This window comes from Paramisgurnus dabryanus, chromosome 4 (assembly GCF_030506205.2).
Source record: "Paramisgurnus dabryanus chromosome 4, PD_genome_1.1, whole genome shotgun sequence".
NCBI lineage: Eukaryota > Metazoa > Chordata > Actinopteri > Cypriniformes > Cobitidae > Paramisgurnus > Paramisgurnus dabryanus.
In genome coordinates this window covers 34,791,230-34,814,399 of record NC_133340.1, presented here as the reverse complement: position 1 = coordinate 34,814,399, position 23,170 = coordinate 34,791,230, and the positions used below count along the sequence as shown (strand labels likewise).

Genomic DNA, 23,170 nt, shown 5'->3' with positions numbered 1-23,170 from the left:
TTTGTTGGAGGTCAATGGTGCTTCTACTTCATGCTTGATTTCAAATATCATTGCGTTTAGCAGAAAAAATAGAAATTTTTACTGGTTTGTAACAACTTGAGAATAAGCAAATAATGACACCATTTTCATATTTTGGTAAACTGTCCCTTTAAATCCAAATTTGGTTCCAATGTGTGTGAACGATCCTGTGTTTCATTTTGTCCCAAAATAAACATTTCAGATCTCAATTGAAGAACGTCTGACCCAGCTGACCACAGCCTATAAGGACTTAGGCCCCCAGTCTCAAACTTTCTTAGATGGTAAGTGTGTTTGTGTGGTTTTGTTTTGCAATATTACTGCACAGTAAAAAATATGCAGCATTTTTGTCAAATCAACATATATGTTACTTTAAATGGACACTCCAGTTTTTTTGAAAATAGGCTCATTTTCCAGCTCCCCTAGAGTTAAACATTTGATTTGTACCTTTTTGGAATCCATTCAGCTGATCTCCGGCCTCGGGTCTGACGCTACCACTTTTAGCATAGCTTAGCATAATCCATTGAATCTGATTAGACCATTAACATTGCGCCAAAAAATAACCAAAAAGTTTGGATATTTTTCCTATTTAAAAGTTGACTCTTCTGTAGTTACATCGTGTACTAAGACTGACAGAAAATTAAAGTTGTGATTTTCTAGGCAGATGTGGTGCAAAGATATTACGCAGCAGCCGAAAGTAGTCCCCTTAGTAACTTTCAATGGCAGGGGACTATTTTCGGGCAGTGCGTAATATCACTACGCCACCTGCAGCCATGTTACAGCAGCAAAGTCCTTGATTATTACACCAGAATGAGAGTATAGTCCTAACCATATCGCCTAGAAAAATCACAACTTTTAATTTTCTGTCGGTCTTAGTACACGATGTAACTACAGAAGAGTCAAGTTTTAAATAGGAAAAATATCCAAACTCTTGGTTATTTTTTAGCGCGATGCTAATGGTCTTATCAGATTCAATGGATTGTGCTAAGGTATGCTAAAAGTGTTAGCACCAGACCCGGATATCAGCTGAATGGATTCCAAAACTGTCAAAAACAATTGTTTAACTCTAAGGGGAGCTGGAAAATGAGCATATTTTCAAAAAAGTGGAGTGTCCCTTTAACTTAACTTTAAATTAAGTTAAACAAATCAGCTTGTTTTTATAAGTTATGTCAACACAAGCCAAAACTTTAAATAGTAGGTTGAATTGACTTGCAAAACTAAGTTGTTTTAACTTCATGCTGCATATTTTTAACAATGTGTGATGTCACAGTCGTGTACTCATCCAATGTGCAACTATAGCATGTGCATTACATGAAATAAATAGAAAAAAGACCTAATTATTTCAGTTATTTTGTCCATGATTCATAATAATGGCTTCCGCTTTAAAGATAATGTAGCGTAACATGACGTGATATAATGGATTTTGTAATGGGTTGCTGAGTCATTAACATGTGTCATTGACCAAGGAAATCTATGAGGTGAACGTGTTTCTATTTCTATTTCAGCATCTGTTGCAAGTCCTCTGGAACGCTCGATTTCACCCAACAATGTCCCGTACTACATCAAGTAAGTTTTTTCAGTCCACATGTTAATGGTCTGCGCATTCAAGGTCCACGCTGAATTAGGAAATTTAATTCCGATGTTACGCAAACTCCAAGAGTAACAAATCCATCACAGCCGACGGCAGACTACCAAAGAAAGTGATTTTTCGTGACCTTTTCTGAACTGAGATCTCACCCCTGTAAAATTTGTGCAGAATAATCTAAGATGATAAATTAGGCTCTCCCGACAAAGTGAGTTGGGCGATCTGCATCATATAGGGTTCGGAAGTACAGCATTACTGCCATCCGTAGTGGGTCGCAACCCAAAAGCACACCACATCCAGCAGGGAAAACATTGCTAACGGTTAATAATAAAATGCAATTGTGCATAATTAACATGGCAAATAAATATGCATATCTATGTTTAAAGGAGTGAAGAAAATGCTTGTGACCAAACTTACTCTAAGATATTTTTATGCAAATGAATGTAAATTGGTAATGCTAGATACCATAATATGGAAGACGAAAAATGACTTAAGTGTATATAAATAAATAAATGAATAAATAAATGTAGAAATACAGAAATAAATAAACGAATAAATAAATAGTCAAAATAAATAAATAAATAATTAAATAAATAAATGTAGAAATACAGAAATAAATAATACATAAATGCATAAATAAATAAATGTAGAAATGCATTAATAAATGTAAAAAATAAATAAATGTAGAAATGCATAAATAAATGTAGAAATAAATAAATATAGGAATACATAAATAAATGTAGAAATACACAAACAAATAAATGAATAAATAGTTAAATAAATAAATACATGTAGAAATACAGAAATAAATAATACATAAATGCATAAATAAATAAATGTAGTAATGCATAAATAAATGTAAAAAATAAATAAATGTAGAAATGCATAAATAAATGTAAAAATAGATAAATGTAGAAATAAATAAATATAGGAATACATAAATAAATGTAGAAATACACAAATAAATAAATGAATAAATAGTTAAATAAATAAATAAATGTAGAAATACAGAAATAAATAATACATAAATGCATAAATAAATAAATGTAGAAATGCATAAATAAATGTAAAAAATAAATAAATGTAGAAATGCATAAATAAATGTAAAAATAAATAAATGTAGAAATAAATAATATCGGAATACATATATAAATGTAGAAATAAATGTAGTGGTGCAAAAATAATAAAATTAAAAGTTGATACTTTTGACAAAACAATATATTTATTTATTTATTTATTTATGTTTGCATTTATTTCTGTGTTTAATTAATTACTTATTTATTTTTGCATTTATGTATTGATTCATTTATTTATTTATTATTTATGTATTTATTTATTCCTGTATTTATTTATTTATGCATTTACGTATTTATTCATTTCTTTATTTATATACGCTTAAGTCATTTTTCGTCCTCCATACATAATAGCATTACAGTAAATTAAAGCTATATCACATGAGCAAAAGTGAAGTCACGTCATGTCACAGCTCAATGAACACTAGAAAGTTTTTTTAATACAGAAAAACAAACGAGTGTCCCAAAAGTCCTTTGGTATATACAATGCAAAAAAATAATTTTAAGAAAAAAATTCTTAGTATTTTTGTCTTGTTTTCAGTAAAAATATCTAGAAATTAAATCAAGATGCTTTTTCTTGATGGGCAAAACGTCCCAAGAAAATAAGTCTAGTTTTTAGCCCAAAAATATCAAATTTATGTGATTTTGTGCATAAAACAAGTTAAAAAATCTGCCAATGGGGTAAGCAAAAAATCTTTCTTAAACACTAAATTTTTGCTTGTTTTACGTACAAAATCACTTAAATGTGATATTTTTGGTCTAAAAACTAGACTTATTTTCTAGGGTCGTCTTGCTCATCAAGAAAAAGCATCTTGATTTAAGAATTTTTAGATATTTCTACTGAAAACAAGACAAAAATACTTTTTTTTCTTTAAAATCATTTTTTTGCAGTGTACAGCTACTTTCTTATGGTACAGAATCACGATACGTTATATTAACACTTACTGGATAGTAAACCGTCCTTTTATTCTGGTCCTACTGTATATCAGCTTTTCGTTCAATCAGATTCGAGGACTGTAACTACTGTAACTGAAGTATAAGTAGGAAAAACATTCCAATACAATCTTCATCTCTTAAGAAACTTGAAATGAAAGAGACGTTTTGACGGCTTTAAAAAGATGCCAGTTGCGCAGTTCCCACTTTGAAAAATCTTGCTGACCAAACTATGTGGCTCCAAATCAATATCCTCCTTAGAAATAGTTCAAAATTAGCCACTTTATGTGGTTGACTGATGTATCTGTAAAATTCCTTTATCGAGTCGAGGTTATGCTGGCTTTTCTCCCTTGTAGGTCAATTTATAAGACTTCTAAAATTTAATCTGATATATTTTTTAACAACTTTGTGTGGGAGCCCCCTGAGAGAGCAGGTAACAGTGTTTTCACCTGTAATGCATTTTTTACTTACTCAGTGAAAATGGATAATCATGTAATGTTTAAAATATAAAACCACAATATTTGTGGAAAGTCAGAATGGCATTATGTTTAAACATTAATCCTTGACAGATCAATATATGTACAGTCAAATATGAAAACATGATTTCATGTTTACTGACATTTTGCATACATTTACTATTTAACTGTCAGGAGATGCATTCCAACTAAATGAACTTTAAAATATTTAGTAAAACACTGCGCTGATAATGCCAAATGTGGCAGTGACATGCGCCCCCTAATGTGTTCTTTAATGGTGCGTTCACACCAGATGGAAATGAAGCGTTAAGCATGAGTGATTTACATGTTAAGTCAATGCAAAGACGTGAAAGACATCCTGAGGTGCGATTTGCGCGAATAAGGGGGCGCGATTCATGCAGATTGAGCATTTCAGGCGTTTGAGTTAAAAAATCGGAACTTTGGTGGATATTCAACCCCCATCAGGAGCTTGCTCTAGTAGTCACATGATTAGGTAGCAAGCGGAGGCAGAAATACGAAACAACAATGGTGGACAAAATCATCGTTGCTGTGGACACCCGGAGCTGTACGACACATCTTTGTACTCTTATAGAAACGGGAATAAAAAGGATCTTAAGGAATAGTTCACTTTAAAATAAAAATTCTGTCATCATTTACTCATCCTCATGTTGTTCTAAACCGGCATGAATTTCTTTTTCTTATGAACACAAAAGAAGATATTTTGAGAAATGATGGTAAACACACAGCAGTAAGTGACCATTGACTTCCATAGTAGGAAAAAAATATTTTGGAAGTATTGTGATAAATGACTAAGAAAATGTTTTGATAAATGATGGTAAGCACACAGGTGACGGTACCCATTAAATTTCATCATATTTTTTATTCCTACTATGGAAGTCTATGGTCACTTACTGCTGTGTGTTTACCATCATTTCTCAAAATATCTTCTTTTGTGTTCATCAGAAAAAAGAAATTAATACAGGTTTAGAACCACATGAGGATGAGTAAATGATGACAGAATTTTCATTTTAAAGTGAACTATACCTTTACTTGAAAGAAATTAAGTTAGGAGGTCGGACAGTCTGGTAAGTTGTAAAAAACGCCCTTTACTCAATTTCAGCTATATATATATATATATATATACATATTGAGACTACAAGCTAACTAAAGCTGGCAAATTGAGCATATTCGCGTCTAAATTTTATGCCCGAATGACGCCAATTTCACATGCAAATTAATCGAGTTAACTCAAGATGTCCATACGTCCAATTACGCACGAATAGCACGATTTATTCGCTTTATTCGCGTCTGGTGTGAACGCACAGTAAGCCTTTTCATCAAAGGTGCATGAAAATGATTAATTTAAGCATTATTTCATACCATAAATGTGTTTATTAGTTTGTTAAGTTCGATAGGACCACTTTTTGGCCCCATAAAGTTGCACTATGTACAATTCACGTGATTTTGGAAATCGTGAGCATTGATTGGATGTTTAGAAGCACTCCATACATGAACAATATTGTTGTGTACTGTAGAAAGTGTAATTATACTATAGTATTGTACTAGTATTGTTAACTAGTAGAGTTTACCATAGTTAAATACTAATATAGTACATATAGGTCGTTTTTGGTCATTAAAGCAGTGTTTGATTGTTCAGTTGTTTTTAGTAATCGACTTCAATTGTTTCACTACGGCCATCGTCTAAATCAAACGCGCCCGTGCCCCCTGAAAAATGTTCCCTACATAGGCAGTTTGGGATGTTTTGTGACACAGTCTGTAAATGAGTGAGCGAGAAGGGAGCGAGGGGGAAGGGAGCAAGAGGAGGAAAAGCTCCGCCTCGTCTGAGCCGCTCCGGCTGAGGGAGATCGCTGGGAAGTCTGATGCTTTTTCTCTCGTAGAGAGGGAACACCGCGAAGGTGATTCGCCCCAAACGACGATCCATCGGGATTTTAAAATAAACACCTCGGATACGGCGGTCGTTGGGAGTCGAGATGAGGGAGAACTTGAGAAAGTAAGTGCAGCGCAAACGAGAAATAAATGTCGGCTCGCGCGAGCAGCGGACACCGAAGGAGTTCAGCGATCCTCCATCTACCGTACGAGCGCTGTTTCTTTTCGTTTCTTGTTGTCATTACAGCCTAGCAGGTGCTTGCTGCGATATTTTCAAGGTGCCTTGCATTTCTGCGTCTAAGCATGCATTATCTGTTTGTTTTCTGTTTGTAACATCGAAGGTTACTAATGCATCACTCGCGCCGTCCTTGTGTTTTACATTTGATGCGTGTTTATAACGATGTTTGGCCTTTAAATCTCCACATTCGTGCGTTTCCCGTCAGTTAGCATTAAAGTGCATGTACACAAGGGCTCGGAAGCCACACAGATGATCACTGTTTTGGTTTTAGCAGCATACTTATTTGCGTTTTCATGCAGATTCGCAAATCAGATGCGTCTGCGTGCGCGCGCGTGTGGGTACCCTGTGCAGTTTGATGCATGCATGCATGCATGTAGGTGGGCATTCCTGCTTCTCGTTCAAGCCCACGTTATTGCTGTACTTCCGCCTGTGGCAATGCCTCGAGTGTGCAGGTATGGAGATCTGGATTGGGAATTTGGCATCAGGCCACTGGCATGCTCCACCGACTCTACCTGAATCTAGGGGGCGCTGGAAGATACTGTGCCTCAAAATCAAGTGAAGGGCCTATGATGCCCCAAAAATGCTGTGTGGTGGGAGATCTCGGTTTTGAAATGTAGGCGCCCTGTGCTTCAAACTATAGTAAGAGGCCTGTGATGCCCAAACATGCTATCTGGGGCACTCTGCTTATGGCACCCAAAAGGCTTGGTAGGCAGATCTTAATATTATGAAGCCAGCCACCCTGTGTGCCCAGCTTTGGGAATTTTTAAAGAGCTATGCTAAATTGTGTGCTTACTCGTTCTTTTTGTTAATACAATGTCAACAGAGCACTGGATTGAATAGAGCAGGGGCTTGTAATGCATTTAGAAATTCAGTCTGAGATGGCGTTCAGGTTTTCATTTGTTTCTTGAAAAGCAGATGACTTGAAGTCCAGTGATTTATTTGCTGCAGTTTATCAATAACTACGAGTAAACCTACACATAACAGTGTTTACTCCAAAAATCAGGGTTAAATGTAATGTCAATGTGCAATTTAGAGTGCCTGATATACAGAAATGTACTGTGATGGTATCAAGATGATTATACAATATTATTACTAACTATTACCAACATCATGACATGATATTAACATGGTAGATGTCCTAAAAGTAATTGTAGTGTACAGTATGTGTCCAAAAAACTTTTTGTAAGTGCCAGTGGTTTGGATGTGGATGTGACTCGAGACGTTTTAAATTTAAATACAATCTTATTTCAAAGTAACTTAAAACTTTCTCTTTTGAAATTTGTTTTATGATAAGATTTGTTTGTTTCTTAAAATGAATGATCTCATTTTTGTGCATTGAAAATCCTTGTCAGAGAGTGTTTTATTCTTTGCTAAAACACTGTAGGGTGTAGATGTAATTTATAGTTTAGTTTAGAAGTTTCACTTCCTCATTAGAATTCTACAGAGCAATTCGCCTGGCATAAGCCCCAAAATCACAAAAACATCCCGGCCCGTAGCAACCCTTGGATAAAAGACTAGCTAGCGCAAAATGCATTTTCATTAATGGACTCATTTAGGGTCTCTGTAACAAAACAAGTGCTTTTGTGAATGTAGAAATTTAAACTTGTGAGAGATTCACAGTGGACTGACTCCTTTTACAACAACTTTCAGGACTGCTCCCATATAAGTCAAATAAATTGCAAGATGAGCTTTTGAAGTTTCTAAATTGTTTTAACTGCCACGCAACGGGACGGCAAACTCGAATTAAGGCAGGATTTTTCAGAAACATTTACATTTTTAAGTAATTATGCATTTGGCAGATGCTTTTATCCAGAGCGACTTACAGTGGATTACAAGGTATACATTTTGTATGTGCGTTCTCAGTGTTCGAACCCATGACCTTTGCACTTCAAACGCAATGCTTTACAGGAGCACAATAACATACCAAGAATTCTCTGGGTAAACAGTTACACGCATACATATGCTTACTAGAGGTTGACCGATAATGGATTTTAACGTTAACCGATAACTAGGTTGGTCCGTACTTGCTGATAACCGATTATCAACAGATTTTTTTTTATTGATAGTGGATAAAAAACAAACATAACACTAAAAATAAAAAAGTAATAAAACAACAGTACTGAAGCATGAAAATGTGCTAAATGAAATAAATGTATAAATAAAAATATATTAATTATATTAACAATTATTGACGTAAATGTGAAAAACTCCCACTGGTACAACTGAAATAACACAAATGTATATTATATGCGTAGTCTTGTACTTTTTGCTTCTGTTTTAACCACTGATCTATATAAATGACTGGATTGCGCATAGAACGCTTGACGTAACTGCGTGAGGTGAAGCCAACGCAGAGTTCGAGCCGCCATCTTGGTATACCCAACCAGCAGAGAGCGTCATTGACTTCCATTCAAAATCATGATCAAAATTTACCCCCTTTACAGCGTATCAGTTACACAAGGTTACTTTTTTAGGATATGTGTACGTTAATTATTTGTTAATTCTGGTGTTATTTGCAATGTTTATGTTTTAATCGGGCAGGATAATGGATTTATAAAAAACCGTTAAGGTGAGTGTGTCTGTTGCATTTGTTAATGACACGGGTATAAATAAAGTTTTTTTTTTGACATTCAGCTACACTGTGACGGTCAGCGTTATTTCTCCAAATAAGTTTAGGTAACTTGTAAGTTTAGATAACTTAATTACAAAACTAGCAAATTATTGCATGCACATACGGTACAAAGCATGAATATTTATTTAGATTTCAGAATGAGCACGTTTATTGTCATTAATACTAAATATGCTGCGGTCTGTCTGCTGATCTGATACTGTAATAAAGACGAATATATAATAACTGTTTAAAACGCAAAATGTACAACTTTTAATAAATACCTATTTACATTCTTTGGACGTTTGTGTTGTAATAATGTACAGGGTAACTTCACATATAAAAACGAAGACGAGTAAAGTGATGTTTTATCATTAAAATCTGATAACGTCCATTGATTTAATAGAACGTTTGGGTATACCAACATGGCGGCGCGGTGGCTTCACAAGTGTGACATCATGCGCAATCCAGTCATTTATATAGATCAGTGGTTTTAACATGTAATGATTATCTAATCAAAATAATAAAATATATATTGCAGTGATGATTAAAAAAAACGGAAATCAGATTTTAATTTGTTGGATATATTTAAGGGGACATTTCTCAAGACTTTTTTAAGATGTGAGATAAATCTTTTGTCTCCCCAGAGTACATATGTGAAGTTTTAGCTCAAAATATCATATAGATCATTTATTATAGCATGTTAAAATTGTCACTTTTTAGGTGTAAGCAAAAATGTGCCGTTTTGGGCGTGTCCTTTAAAATGCAAATGAGCTGATCTCTGCACTAAATGGCAGTGGCGTGGTTGGATAGTGCAGATTAAGGGGCAGTATTATCCCCTTCTGACATCACCAGGGGAGCCAATTTTCAATTACCTATTTTTTCACATGCTTCCAAAGAATGGTTTAACTAAGTTACCGGGTTGATCTTATTCACATTTTATAGGTTGATAAAAGCAGTGGGTACCCAATTATAACACTTAAACATGGAAAAAGTCAAATTTTCATGGTATGTCTTTTATTTAATATAGCCAACACTATCGGCATGGATTTTTGGTGATAACTGATTGTTGTGATAAATCTGTAAAACCGATTAATCGGTCTACTTCTAATGCATACGTTAACATACGTGTCATGATCTGTATAAGATTAAATAGTTGCCATTATCTGTTATGGGTCATATTCACTTTTTGGATGTTGTATAGTCTTTAGAGATAACTTTAGATGCTTTTAACTTGTTTTTAAGAAATAATTTGTGTTTATTTTCTTTCATGTCTTTTTTTTACAGCCATCAGACCCAAACAACATGTTGGGACCACCCAAAGATGGCCGAGCTCTACCTGTCTTTAGGTAATTCTCATCTGAAATGCAAAAACTTTTTTACCACACGTTCATCTAAACATAAAAAGTGAATTTGCCTTTAAGTAAAATGTCTGATTGTTAGATTAAACATTTTGATCAATGCATAAGCTCAATATCAAACATTGAAAAGCTAATTGGATAAAAACCGTTTCATGTTTCTTTAGATTACAGCAAATAAGGAGATCAAAATGAAAACCAAATTAGAAATGATCTGATGTAGAGATGTTGTGGGATTAATTTGATTTAAATCAACTAACGTTTGTTTTCTTGCACCATTTTTCTTGTTGAACAGCGGATCTGAACAATGTACGGTTCTCAGCATACAGAACAGCAATGAAGCTCAGACGAATGCAGAAGGCTCTTTGCTGTGAGTCAATGCATACAGCTCACTCACACAGTCACAAAACATTGTCTACTCTGCTTTTTTCTGGAGTTGCACGCATCTAACATGTCAGTCATGAGGTCCGAATCTTAGCAATCATCTAGCGACCGTCAAGAAGACCAAAGCAACCGCAAAACAACATGCTATAAACATTCAGAAAACCTTAACAACCACATGACATCATAACACCTGGGCAACCACCCAGACCACACTTGTAGTATAGCTAACTAGTGTAGGGATGCTTTAAAAAAAAACTCCTTGACTCCATCTTGGAAAACAATAGGAAAGAATCTAGCAACATGCCCTTACCAACCACAGAGCAACACCCTGGTAACCACTCGGACAACATTAGTAACCTAGCTAACTAGTGTAGTGATGCTTTATATGAAACATATATTAACAACCATCTAGCAACACAATCAACTAACTATTGTGGTGACTCTTAAAACACACCTTGAAAACCATCGAACAACATGCTTAACACTTAGAACACCATAGCAACACCCAGGTTACCACGCAGACAGCATTAGTAGCCTAGCTAACTAGTGTAGTGTTGTTCCAAAGAAACACACTTTAACAACATCTAGCAACCATCTAGCAATGTGCTAAAAGACACTCAAAGCAACTTAGCAACCGCATAGCAACACCCTGGTAACTACTCGGACATCATTAGTAACCTAGCTAACTTTTATGGTGATGCTCTATATAAAAAACACACCTTAACAACCATCTAGCAACCATCTAGCGACGTTCTAAAAGACACCCTGAACAACTTAGCAACCACATAGCAACACCATCTACTAACTATTGTGATGACTCAACTTTGACAACTATCTAGCAATGTGCTTAAACACTAAGAACACCATAGCAACACCCTGGCAACCACACCTGTAACCTAGCTAACTAGTTTAGGGATGCTGTAAAGAAACACACCTTGACAACCATCTACAAATACCATAGCAACCTCATAGCAACACTCTGGCAACCATTCAGACCACACTAGGAACCTTTTAGCAATGTGTATAATACACATCTTAGTAACCTTGGTTGTTTTACTACACGCAGTGGATCTGCTGGGCATGCCTGCTGCCTGCGAGGCCTTTGAGCAGCACAACCTGAAGCAGAATGAACAATTCATGGACATCATGCAGGTGATCAACTGTCTGACCAGCATCTACGACCGTCTGGAGCAACAGCACAGCAGTCTGGTGAACGTGCCCCTATGTGTGGACATGTGTCTCAACTGGCTGCTCAACGTCTATGATACGTACGTTCCTTCTTTTGTTTCATCTTGCTTGGTTGAGATTTAGAGGAAGAATCAGATTAGAATCAGTTGTTTAAAAGTTTAGGGTCACTCACAGATTCGTTTTCTAAACGGTTTCAGCTATATGCTTTCGTGGCTCAAACTTAAAGGTGCAGTGTGTAATTTTTTGGGAGGATCTCTTTAAAGAAATGCAATATAATATACATAACTAAATTTTCAGTATGTGTTTATTAACTTAGAATGAGCCGTTTTTATCTTCATACACTGCGGGTCCCCTTACATGGAAGTTCCTCCATGTTTCTACAGTAGCCCTAAATGGACAAACTGCTCCATAAAATACATTTCGACACTATGTTGTCTCAGATGAAGATGATGTTTATCCTGTGGCGGCTACCGTAGTTTCTCTGTGTGTTTTGCACGGTAGGGGTGAGTGGTGGACTGAGCATTTTGCAATCTTACCACTAGATTCCGCTAAAATCTACACACAGCACCTTTAACTTACGCCAATTACAACAAAGTCTCTCTTAAATAGATTACTTCTAATAAAAATGCAAAAAATCAAGTAAATTACATTAATTCAAATCATACCTAAAGCGTAACTACTACACTGAGCTAACGTTACTTTGTAAAATAGAATTTATGCTATGTTAGCTACAGATCATTAAATTTTTGCCTGGTTGCCAAATCTCTCTTCGCACAGCAGTGATCCATGCTTGGCGACTCCCCTCGTATTTTAAAATATTTTATTTTTGTCAGAGCAAAAAATAAACTTCGGGGCAGGCATGTAACCATGGCAACGTGTGTTGTCAAAAAAAATATTTTTGAAATAAATGACCAAATAAGGAAATAAAACCACCAATAAGAGCCCAGAACATCTCAAAATGAATATTCACTTCTAATTCTGATAATTTACTCACCCCCATGTCATCCAAGATGTTTTTGTCTTTCTTTGTTCATTCTAAAAGAAATTAAGTTTTTTAAAGAAAACATTTCAGGATTTTTCTCCATATGGTGGAATTTAGTGGACCTCAAAGCTTTGCAGTTTCAATGCAGCGTCAAAGGTCTCTAAACGATCCCAATGGAGGCATAAGTGTCTTATCCAGCTAAACTGTTTCTTTCTCGACAAAAAATGGAAATATGTACTTTTAAACCACAACTTGTCGTCTTGCACTAGCCGTGTGATGCGCTGGTCCGACCTTACCTATTACGTAATTGCATCAAAAGGTCACGCATATGTGAAACGCACACTTGCCGACTATTTTAAACAATAAACTGACATTTATTTATATCAGTCCACATACAACAACATCAGAACTGTCCTCTTTCTCCACACTTGTAAACACTGGAGCGGTAGTTTGGCATACATCATGCGTGACCTTTCGACTTGATTACGTAATACGTTGGGTCAAGCTGGTGCGTCACACGGCTAGTGCAAGATTGAGAAGTTGTGTTTTTTTTCCACAACCCACATTTTCCGGACTCTAAGTCACACTTTTTTCATAGTTTGACTGGTCCTGCGACTTATAGTCAGGTGCGACTTGTAAGTCAGTATAAATTAATTTAGACATTTATGAGGCAAAAGACAACATTACCATCTACAGCCGCGAGAGTCAGCTATATGCTGCTCCTGTATTTATGTAATTTAATGAATATAGAATTCGGTGATGTGGAATGACAAGCCTTTTTTAATTTATTTATTTTTTGGCAAAAATGATGATCATTTTGGTTGGGATCACCTCGGTTTGGATCATTTAGAGCCCTTTGAAGCTGCATTGAAACTGCAATTTTAAACTGCATTGAAAAATCTTGGAATGTTTTCCTCAAAAAATGTTTTTTTCCGACTGAACAAAGAAAGACATAAACATCTTGGATGACATGGGGGTGAGTAAATTATCAGAATTAGTTTTTATGAAAGTGGAATATTATTGGCTGTTTTATTTCCTTATTTGGTCATTTATTTCAAAAATATTTGTAATGATTTTTTGTTATAAAAGAAATTTCTTGGGACAATTCTATTTTTGTAACATAACTACTATAGATCAAAATGTGTATTTTTTTTACCTCAGAATCACTGAGGTATTCGAATACTCTTGATTCTCAGAAAGTTTCCTTTTGTAGTCACATGAAGCCGTAAATCTTTCAGTGTTTGTACATAGAGGTGGTAGATTCCACAGAAGACAATTCATTCTCCCCCAAAGTAAATTGAGACAAGAACGCTAAAAACAATCCTGGTCTTAATAGCTTAAATAATATATTTTCCCTTAAACTTCAACCTGTTTTCCAGAGGCAACATCTGAAGTGTTTTGTTCTCAGTTTTGTCTCTTTATCTAACCAAAAGATAAAACAAGCATTTGACGGTCTTGCTTTAGTCATTTGTCACCTTGATATTTAATTTTTTCCCGCAGAGGACGAACCGGAAAGATCCGTACCCTATCCTTCAAAACGGGAGTAATCTGTCTGTGCAAAGCTCACCTTGAGGATAAGTACAGATGTAAGTTCCTCTGTTTATCTTATGTGCTTTGTTTGGTCTATAAAAGAAAAGGCAAGTCATAATAAAAGAGATCAAGTATTTGCTCGGTTTATTGCAAAATTGCAATCCTGAATTGTTTTGACAGCCCCTGTTTCTCACAGGGGGAGATGCAAAGCATTATGTTGGGTTTTTTGTACAGTTCTTAGTTTTTTCTGCCTGTAGTCTTCGAATTGATTTTTGCTGTGCTACTCCAAGTCGGTTTATTGCTCTCCCAGGTGTTTGTACTTGTATTTTGTTTACACTGCTTACTCAGAACAGCACAGTAAACACCGTTGTAAAGTTTTGTGGTTTGCTTATTTGCAGCATGTGGCCCAGTATACTGCCACATCTGTTTAGAAGTACACTAAATGTGAGAAGGTGACCAATTAGTCACAGTATTGCAATAGCATTATACCGGGGCTAGTTAAATCACTATTGCATGTGCTTCTTTAAAACAACTAAATTTGAGTATATGTTAAGTTTATATGTTAATAACCAATTAGTTTACATAAGTACTCACCCCGAGCTAACCCATGCCCTATGGCCTCAGGCGAAAAATTAAGATAAAATGGAAGAAAGGGAAGCTACGAATTAAGGCTATGTAAACCCGAATTGATTATTATGCATCTTTTAGGTCACACGTTTATTTACTTTACGCTTGTTTTGAAATGCAATCTTGCTTTACACTATTGGTCACATGGCTGCGTCATATATAAAAATGTAATTATTTTCGAACATCCTCTTGTGGTTTTTCCAGTCTTATTCAGAGAGGTGGCCAGTGCCACGGGCTTCTGCGACCAGCGGCGACTCGGCCTCCTCCTGCACGACGCCATTCAGATCCCCAGGCAGCTGGGCGAAGTGGCATCATTTGGAGGCAGCAATATTGAACCCAGTGTGCGAAGCTGCTTTCAGTTTGTAAGTCAGTGCTGCCTATGTTCAGGAAACCTGTTTGAAAAAGCATCATTATCCTGATATCTTTTCTGATTTCTCATTGGACCAATTTTTTTTAAAGAGATAATTCTCCCAAAAATTAAAAACTTTAAAGCAGTTTACATAAATGGGTGTAATTAAAGCACTGTATTCAGAGTAGGGATGGGCATGATTAATCGACGATCGATAATTGATCGTTAAGAATTTAGTCGAGGACGTTAATTTGTTATTGATTAATCGAATACTTTTTTTTATCTAATGCAGGTTGCGTTGCCTAGCGTAGCGTGTGTCTGGAAGCAATTAAATGAATTTCACTGTGTGGCAGCAATTCAACATTTTACCACCAGGGTGCAATATTTGACGCCATACTCCGTTATCTGTGACCTTCCGTTTTGATTTCAAAAAAATAATCATGAAGAGGTCATGATGTTTTGGAACAGATGAGGTCTCTGTTTAAGAATGCGGCTCGCAGCAGCAGGTTCCACTGCTTTAGAGCACCGCATATTCAAGTGCATATATGTTCCGTTTGTCTAACTAAATGTAGTTCAACTGTTTGCCTCAAGTTGATCTTGTAATAAAGGTCTCATGGAGGAAAACACGCTGTATTTTTGTATTCAACATTTTTGAATTATAAAAGTTAAATAATTATTTTTTATTATAAAAATATTAATGATTAATCAATAGTCGATCGTTAATTCTCCCGACAATCGACTACAAAATTTAATCAAATGCCCATCCCTAATTCAGAGTATATTTTTGTTGTGGCGGCACATCCGACGGGGAGATGTATAAATAATGGTTAACTTATATGTGGTCCGGTCAGTTATCTTTGGATGTGGGGCCACACGCAAAGTTACAAAAAATGCAGTGCACACTGCATCAAATTTAAACCAAAAGCTTTTCCTACACACTGGAGTGTGTCGACTGATGCCATTTTTTTTTGTGTTGCTGAATTTTGATTTTGTTAGGGAGATGGATGAATAATGGTTAACTAATATGCAGTCAGGTCAGTAATTTTTAGATGTGGGGCCACACGCAAAGTTACAAAAAATGCCATTCACACTGCACACCGCCATGCATACTCAGCGGCACCAATGGTGTGTGCGACAAGTATAAATCAAAAGCGTTTTATGCACCCCAGAGTGCGTCGGCTGATGCCAATTTTATTTATTTCTTCTCTGTTTTTTGGGGGGAAATGGATGAATAATGGTTTACTAATATGCGGTCAGGTTAGTCATTTTTGGATGCAGAGCCACAAGCAAAGTAAAAAAAAATGGCCTGCAAACCAGCACGCGTACGCATCAAATATAAACAAAAAAATGTTGCATACACACCAGAGTGCGTTGACTGATGCCGAATTTTTTTGTGTGTTGCTCAATTTTGCTTTTTATCAGGGAGATAGATGAATAATGGTTAACTAATATGCGGTCAGGTTGTTTTTTTTTTTTTTTTTTAGATGCGGGGCCACACGAAAAGTAAAAAAAAATGGCCTGCAAACCAGCACGCTTACGCATCAAATATAAACCAAAAATGTTGCATACACACCAGAGTGCGTCGACTGATGCCGAATTTATTTTTGTGTTGATCAATTTTGATTTTGATCAGGGAGATGGATGAATAATGGTTAACTAATATGCGGTCAGGTTGTTGATTTTTTTTTTTTAGATGCGGAGCCACACGCAAAGTAAAAAAAAATGGTGTGCAAACCAGCACACCTACGCATCAAATATAAACCAAAAATGTTGCATACACACCAGAGTGCGTCGACGGATGCCGAAAATGTATTTATGGAGGTCTCTTCTCAGCTTTTTTGGGGGAATTGGATGAGTAATAGTTAACTAATATGCGGTCATGTTAGTATTTTTTAGAAGCGGAACCACACGCAAAGTTACAAAAAAATGGGGTGGAAACCAGCACGCTTACGCATAAAATATAAACCAAAAATATTGCATACACACCAGAGTGCTTCAACTAATGCAGAAATTTTTTGTGTTGCTACATTTTAATTTTGTCAGGGAGATGGATAAATATTTGTTATCTAATATGCGGTCATGTCAGTAATTTTTGGATTTGGGGCCACATGTAAAGTTACAAAAAATGCCAATCACACTGCACACCGCCATGCATACTCGGCGGTGCCAGCGGTGTGTGCATCAAGTATAAATCGAAAGCATTTTATGCACACCAGAGTGCGTCGATTGATGCCAAAAAAATATTTATGGAGGTCTTTTCTTGGCTTTTTTAGATGAATAATGGTTAACTAATATGCTGTAAGGTTGGTCATTTTGGCGTGCAAACCCCCACGTGTACTCTGCGCCAATGGCGTACGCATCAAATATAAACCAAAAGTGTTTCATACACACCAGAGTGCATCGACTGATGCCAAAAATGTTTTTGTGTTGCTCAATTCTGATATTGTGGCAGTGCGCCACAAATAAATGATTGCATGGGAAACACTGTAATGCGTCTGTTACAATTAAAATGTGTTGCGTTTATATTTCATTTCAAAGTTTGATATATGCTGAGATTTTTAAGATTTACTGCAATATTTCAAAAACATAATGTCATTTACTGCAATATTTCACAAACAATGTCATTTATAGTTTCAGGCAAGTTATAGCCATGATGTATTGTTTCAAAAACATAAATTCCTACTATATAAGGATTTAGTAAGCAACCATGTATATTCCCTTGCAGCAACTGAACACATTTTTTTTCTACTCTTAATATGAAGGCCAACAACAAACCAGAGCTGGAGGCTTCGGTCTTCCTGGACTGGATGCGTTTAGAGCCTCAGTCCATGGTTTGGCTTCCCGTCCTGCATCGTGTGGCGGCTGCTGAGACAGCAAAGCACCAGGCTAAATGCAACATTTGTAAGGAATGTCCTATTATCGGCTTCAGGTACGGACCTTTCTTTAGTGTCAAGATTTAGTATGACTGATTTTACTTCAGATGGTTTAAAGGTGTCAGCAGTTTTTTTGTGCATTTTTAAGCATTGCACCAAACTTCAAGGTAGAAGTTGAAAAAGCGAGTCTGCAGTCTGTTTGACTCGAACAGCTGCCGCATTCGTTTCCGGCTCTTAGAAGTTTCATTAGTGGAAACACAATCCTATTTGTCTGTTAAAGGGATACTTTACCCCAAAATGAAGTTTACTCACTCTCACGTTGTTACAAACCTGTATACATTTTCTTTATTCTGATGAACACAAAGGAAGATATTTTGAGGAATGTTTGTAACCAAACCAATAAGAAGCCCCACTGACTTCCATAGTATAAAAAAATAATACTATGAAAGTCAATGCGGCTTCGATCAGACTGAAGTCAGAATTAATAACAATAGACACCGGAATTTATGTGTTGTTTTAACCTGTCATGTTTAGGTTTGGCTGCTGCCTGTTATGGAATAGGCACATTTCTTGTATCCAATAAAATCCAGATTAGATTCTGCATGATATTGAAGAAAAGTGCAATATGTGATAACTTAATAAAAATGCAATGTACAATATCCAATATGATAATGCTTTAAGTTTGTAAAGTCAAATTAAATTATAATATATATTTATATATATATATATTTCTGGGAAAAAGAAAGCATCTTGCCAGTCCTTCTGCTACCTGCATTATCCTAAAGCTTTGACTATACGTAATATTTTGAAGTATTGATATCATTCAGTTGATATGCATGTGATATGCACATTTGCGAAAATCCCAGCTTGACTTTTAATATGAAGAGTAAATGATAACAGAAGTTTTTACAATGCATAACACCATTTTAAAGGCTAAGAATGTAATTCAATTAATCGTTATGCTAACTTTTTGTTTTCCTTACAGTAACTGAATTTTAATAAAATAGGGGCATAAAGTAATAAACACTTATTCTCTTTTTAAATTAACACCCATGCTAATATGAAACAGCTCCACCTGGAGGATCAAGTAGTTACTGCTGTTTTCTAAGAAATCCTGCATGCATTCCATGCATGTCAACTCAGATCCGAGTAATTTCTGACTCTTTCAAGCTTTGCCAGCGTTTCTAGCGTTTAAAAGACCTCACGCCTTGTGTCTGATCTCAACAGGTACAGAAGCTTAAAGCACTTTAACTACGACATCTGCCAAAGCTGCTTCTTTTCTGGCAGAGTGGCCAAAGGTCACAAGATTCAGTATCCTATGGTTGAATATTGCACACCGGTAAGATGGTTTACATCACTTCTTGTTGCATGCAGCTTTCTGTATCTCTCTATTAATTTAGTATGTGGTGTAGTGATGTGGTCTTTTTACACATGTGTGCATCTTTCTTTGTAGACGACATCAGGAGAAGATGTGAGAGACTTTGCCAAGGTGTTGAAGAATAAGTTTAGGACAAAGCGCTATTTTGCAAAGCACCCCCGCATGGGTTACCTACCCGTCCAGACCATCCTAGAGGGAGATAACATGGAGACGTGAGACACTTTTTATTTTTATACCATTTCTGTAGTGTGCCGCAGAGATGACGCATTTTTGTAGGTCAACCCGGAAGTTTTAGCCAAAAAGCCCATTCATTTTTCCCATAGACATTTGGATTATTGCAAAAGATAAGATTTGTGTTTAACAAAAGTTTGTTTTAAAGTTAATCTTCACAAATGAACACATTTTTTTTTTTATGATTTTGGATGGGTTTACTAGAAAAAAAACAAAAACAAATTTAGACTTTAAATTCATTAAAGAATTTAAATTTATAAAAGCTGTGTTATTCAAATCAATGAAACTGAGATATTTTAAGATCTGTCAGTGCAAGTTATTTTCAGTTAAGACAGCTCAAAAACAGGTGTTTTAGTCTTGGAGTAACCTTAAGCCTAAGTGTCATAAACCACTGGTTCTCAAACTTTTTCAGCGTGCGGCCCACATTTAATACGGTGCATCCTGTTTATATGGACTGTTTATTACGATCCGATACAATATTGATTTTCTCCTCCAGTGATACGTTTTTTTTTTTTTTTTGCCCATACATCAAACGCTTCTTCGATGCGATTTCGGTTCAATTAATTTATTAATATTTTTATATTACGTGCCTGGTTAAGCAGTTACCAGTCCCTCCAGAAAAACGCGATTATGTGATCGCATGATTTAACGCATAACCAGCCAAAGTCTGAACATTAAGCGGGGGACGCATTTTTTTAAATACGCCGCACTTTCGCAGCATAAATTGCAGATTTCCTGGAGCAAAATATGCGGGGCTTGCATGATTTCATAATCCCCGCATTTTCGTAGCAAAACTCACGTATATCTTAGCAGAAAGTTGAAAAATTTTCCATTTACCCCACACAAGCGCAGCCGTGTGCCCTGTTGCCATGGGAATGTTATGACCTGACGTGATTATGTGACGCGAACATAATTTTTTTGCAAGTTCCCATAGTTTTTGCAAGTTCCTCAATTTTATTGCATTGAATTCCATAAAAATCACGCATATTTCATTGCATTTTTTTAGACAACGTGCTGCAAGATCAAGAATTTTTGCATGTAACAATCACAAAAAAACTGCGTTTTTCTGGAAGGACTGAGTTTCATTTATACTTACAAAATATATAACATGAACATTTAATTAAACTCTTTGAAAATGGCACAATCTCTGTTCCAATTGGAACATTTACAACAATAAACTAACAAAAAATAAATTTTTACAATTATTTAAATAAAGAAAAATTAATATAATAATGAACTTAGATGGCAGCAGTCAAAGTCTTTCAGTATTTTGTGCCAAAATGTGCAATAGTGACAATCACTGAGGTGTAGTTTTAGAAAAAAATATTTTTTATGATGCATCGGCTCATTAGAAATAAAATCGATCCATATCTATGTATTGTGTCCCGCTAACTTCAGGGTTGGCCTATAAAAATACCTCATCCCTGCGGCACTCTATTGGCTGTTGATTATAAACATAAGATGCATTGTTTATGGTACTTGGATCCTGATTCCAGCTTGACTTTAATAAAAATGTGTTTCTTATATAGCATAGTTTTTTTTATCTGGCGTGTTTAACATCACTTTGCAAATATAGTTTTTTATCGAGAGCAAAATGGATTTGTAATTGACCAATAACACACCTTACTGTACTGCCGACGAGCGTCAAAATATGCTTTGGCTGCCCTGTCACCAACGCTGTAGAAAAAGATTTATGGACACTCTGACTATTGTATTCGTGGTCTTGTGAATTTTATTTAAAGGGGCCGCAAAGCAAACAAGCATGTTGATCTTGTGCAGACTGACCACAAGTAGTGCATAAGTTAACCTCATTAACCATAGTTTAAATGTCAAAGTAAGAACTTAACAATTATAGTAAAATTTTTGCAGGAAATAAACCAATTAAAAGCCATTTGTGTGGTGTAGCTTTTGTTTTCGACGCTCACGCCGTTCAAGCCCGGCTCACATTGAAAATGATTGACTTTTGGCCAGTTTGACGCTCTCGCCGGCGGCGGTGTGAATGCACGGTTAATGTATAACAACATCTGAGGCATGCTTATAATAATTTCACGAGTAGTAAATGATTAAGCAACATAACACAGGTCATCAAACAAGATAAATAAAGATTACTCCGAATGCTTGGTTGAACAGAAGTTATAGAGGAATTTAGCTGGAAGGTGTTCTGCGTTTATGTTCGCATTAGTCATGTGACATGTATTTAGGATTTTGTTCCCCCTTTAGAGGAGCGATTTGGCAGTTCTAGATGCATTCGCACATTAAAATGTTAATTTTTTGTTTTCCTTTTTCATCTCAACCCCAACACACAACCAAAAATGACAAATCAGATCGTGCTTTTTGAAATGTATAATTTTCAATCATTGTCACACTGGCATTTATGACTTGCACTTTGGTTTATTGGCCACTAAGAGAGTTTATAGGTTTTGTGCAAATGGGTTTGTGTGTTTGGTGCTTTCTAACAAGCGCGCCACCATCCTGCTCGCAGTGCATCTATTTGTCCTGTCCATCATTGCATCTTCTTTTGTCTTGCAGTCCTATAACACTGATCAACTTCTGGCCTGTTGACCATCCGTGAGTACTTCCAGTACATCTGCACACACAACCATACATGTTTATATTAGTGCATTTGGCACACATGTTTATCCAAGAGTGCATTTAAGCTAAAATTTAAATTGGTATGAGTGTTCCCTGGAAATTGAACCTACAACCTTTGTGCCAAATGGAAAACGATAAAAAACAATTGTTTTTTTTGTAAACCCCAATACGCACTTCAAGTGGATCGTGAGTGATGATTGACAGGGATTGTTGTAAAATATTTCATAGTTGGCTACATCATAGTTTGATTAAAAAAATTATGACATTATTTTATATTTACACAGCACTCCACAACACACTCATCCTCAGACATGTGAAGTGTTTTGAAACGTTCATCCCATTGCTTTTTCCCTATTCATCTGCGATATAAACATGTTTCAGTTCTATGTTATTAGGAGCTCCTTTTATTGGGGATCTGGACACTAGTTACATTCATTTTTCCTGTACGTTTATGGCTTATCAAAATTAAAATTGCCTAATTTAACCAAACTCTGCCAAATCATAAACTGCAAAACGCTGTTTTACCACAAGGGGCAGCATATTAACCAAAAATAGATGGTGGAAATCTGCAGGATTTCTAAATTAGAGAATAATTTTTAATATATTTTATTTAATATCCACTTTTTATATAGCTTTCTATAGCTTTGTGAAAAATGTATTGTAATATGCTCAGTGGTTTTGAAATGAGGAGCACAGATGCAAAAGCCCCTAAGCACCACCTCGGTCAAAAATTTGAAAATTATATATACCGAATGCTTTTGGAACGTATTATACATTCATCAGATACCTTCGCTTCAAATTCGATTAATCCCGGCCTTAGGCCATTCAGAAATACCGCTTTGTTGGTAACATCAATTTTTCAG

General features: G+C 35.8%; 1 protein-coding gene across 11 annotated transcripts in view; it reads left to right on the top strand.

The window, feature by feature from the left end:
• The window catches only part of dmd (dystrophin), a 153,002-nt gene that overhangs the window by 109,703 nt on the left and 20,129 nt on the right, over positions 1-23,170 (top strand). For 8 of the 11 annotated variants that reach the window (XR_010527702.2, XM_065254353.1, XM_065254344.2 and 5 more), the window contains 11 exons: positions 221-299; positions 1,521-1,581; positions 10,103-10,164; positions 10,469-10,543; positions 11,624-11,825; positions 14,228-14,313; positions 15,089-15,246; positions 17,996-18,162; positions 19,334-19,445; positions 19,560-19,696; positions 22,245-22,283. Coding sequence is in view for 10 of the 11 variants with exons in the window: in XM_065254353.1 (XP_065110425.1) it covers positions 221-299; positions 1,521-1,581; positions 10,103-10,164; positions 10,469-10,543; positions 11,624-11,825; positions 14,228-14,313; positions 15,089-15,246; positions 17,996-18,162; positions 19,334-19,445; positions 19,560-19,696; positions 22,245-22,283 (1,178 nt within the window). In the remaining variant the exon portion in view is untranslated. Of the gene's footprint in view, positions 1-220; positions 300-1,520; positions 1,582-5,919; positions 6,094-10,102; positions 10,165-10,468; positions 10,544-11,623; positions 11,826-14,227; positions 14,314-15,088; positions 15,247-17,995; positions 18,163-19,333; positions 19,446-19,559; positions 19,701-22,244; positions 22,284-23,170 lie in introns of those variants that run through there. The other 3 variants (XM_065254354.1, XM_065254351.1, XM_065254352.1) reach the window with 3 other exon arrangements.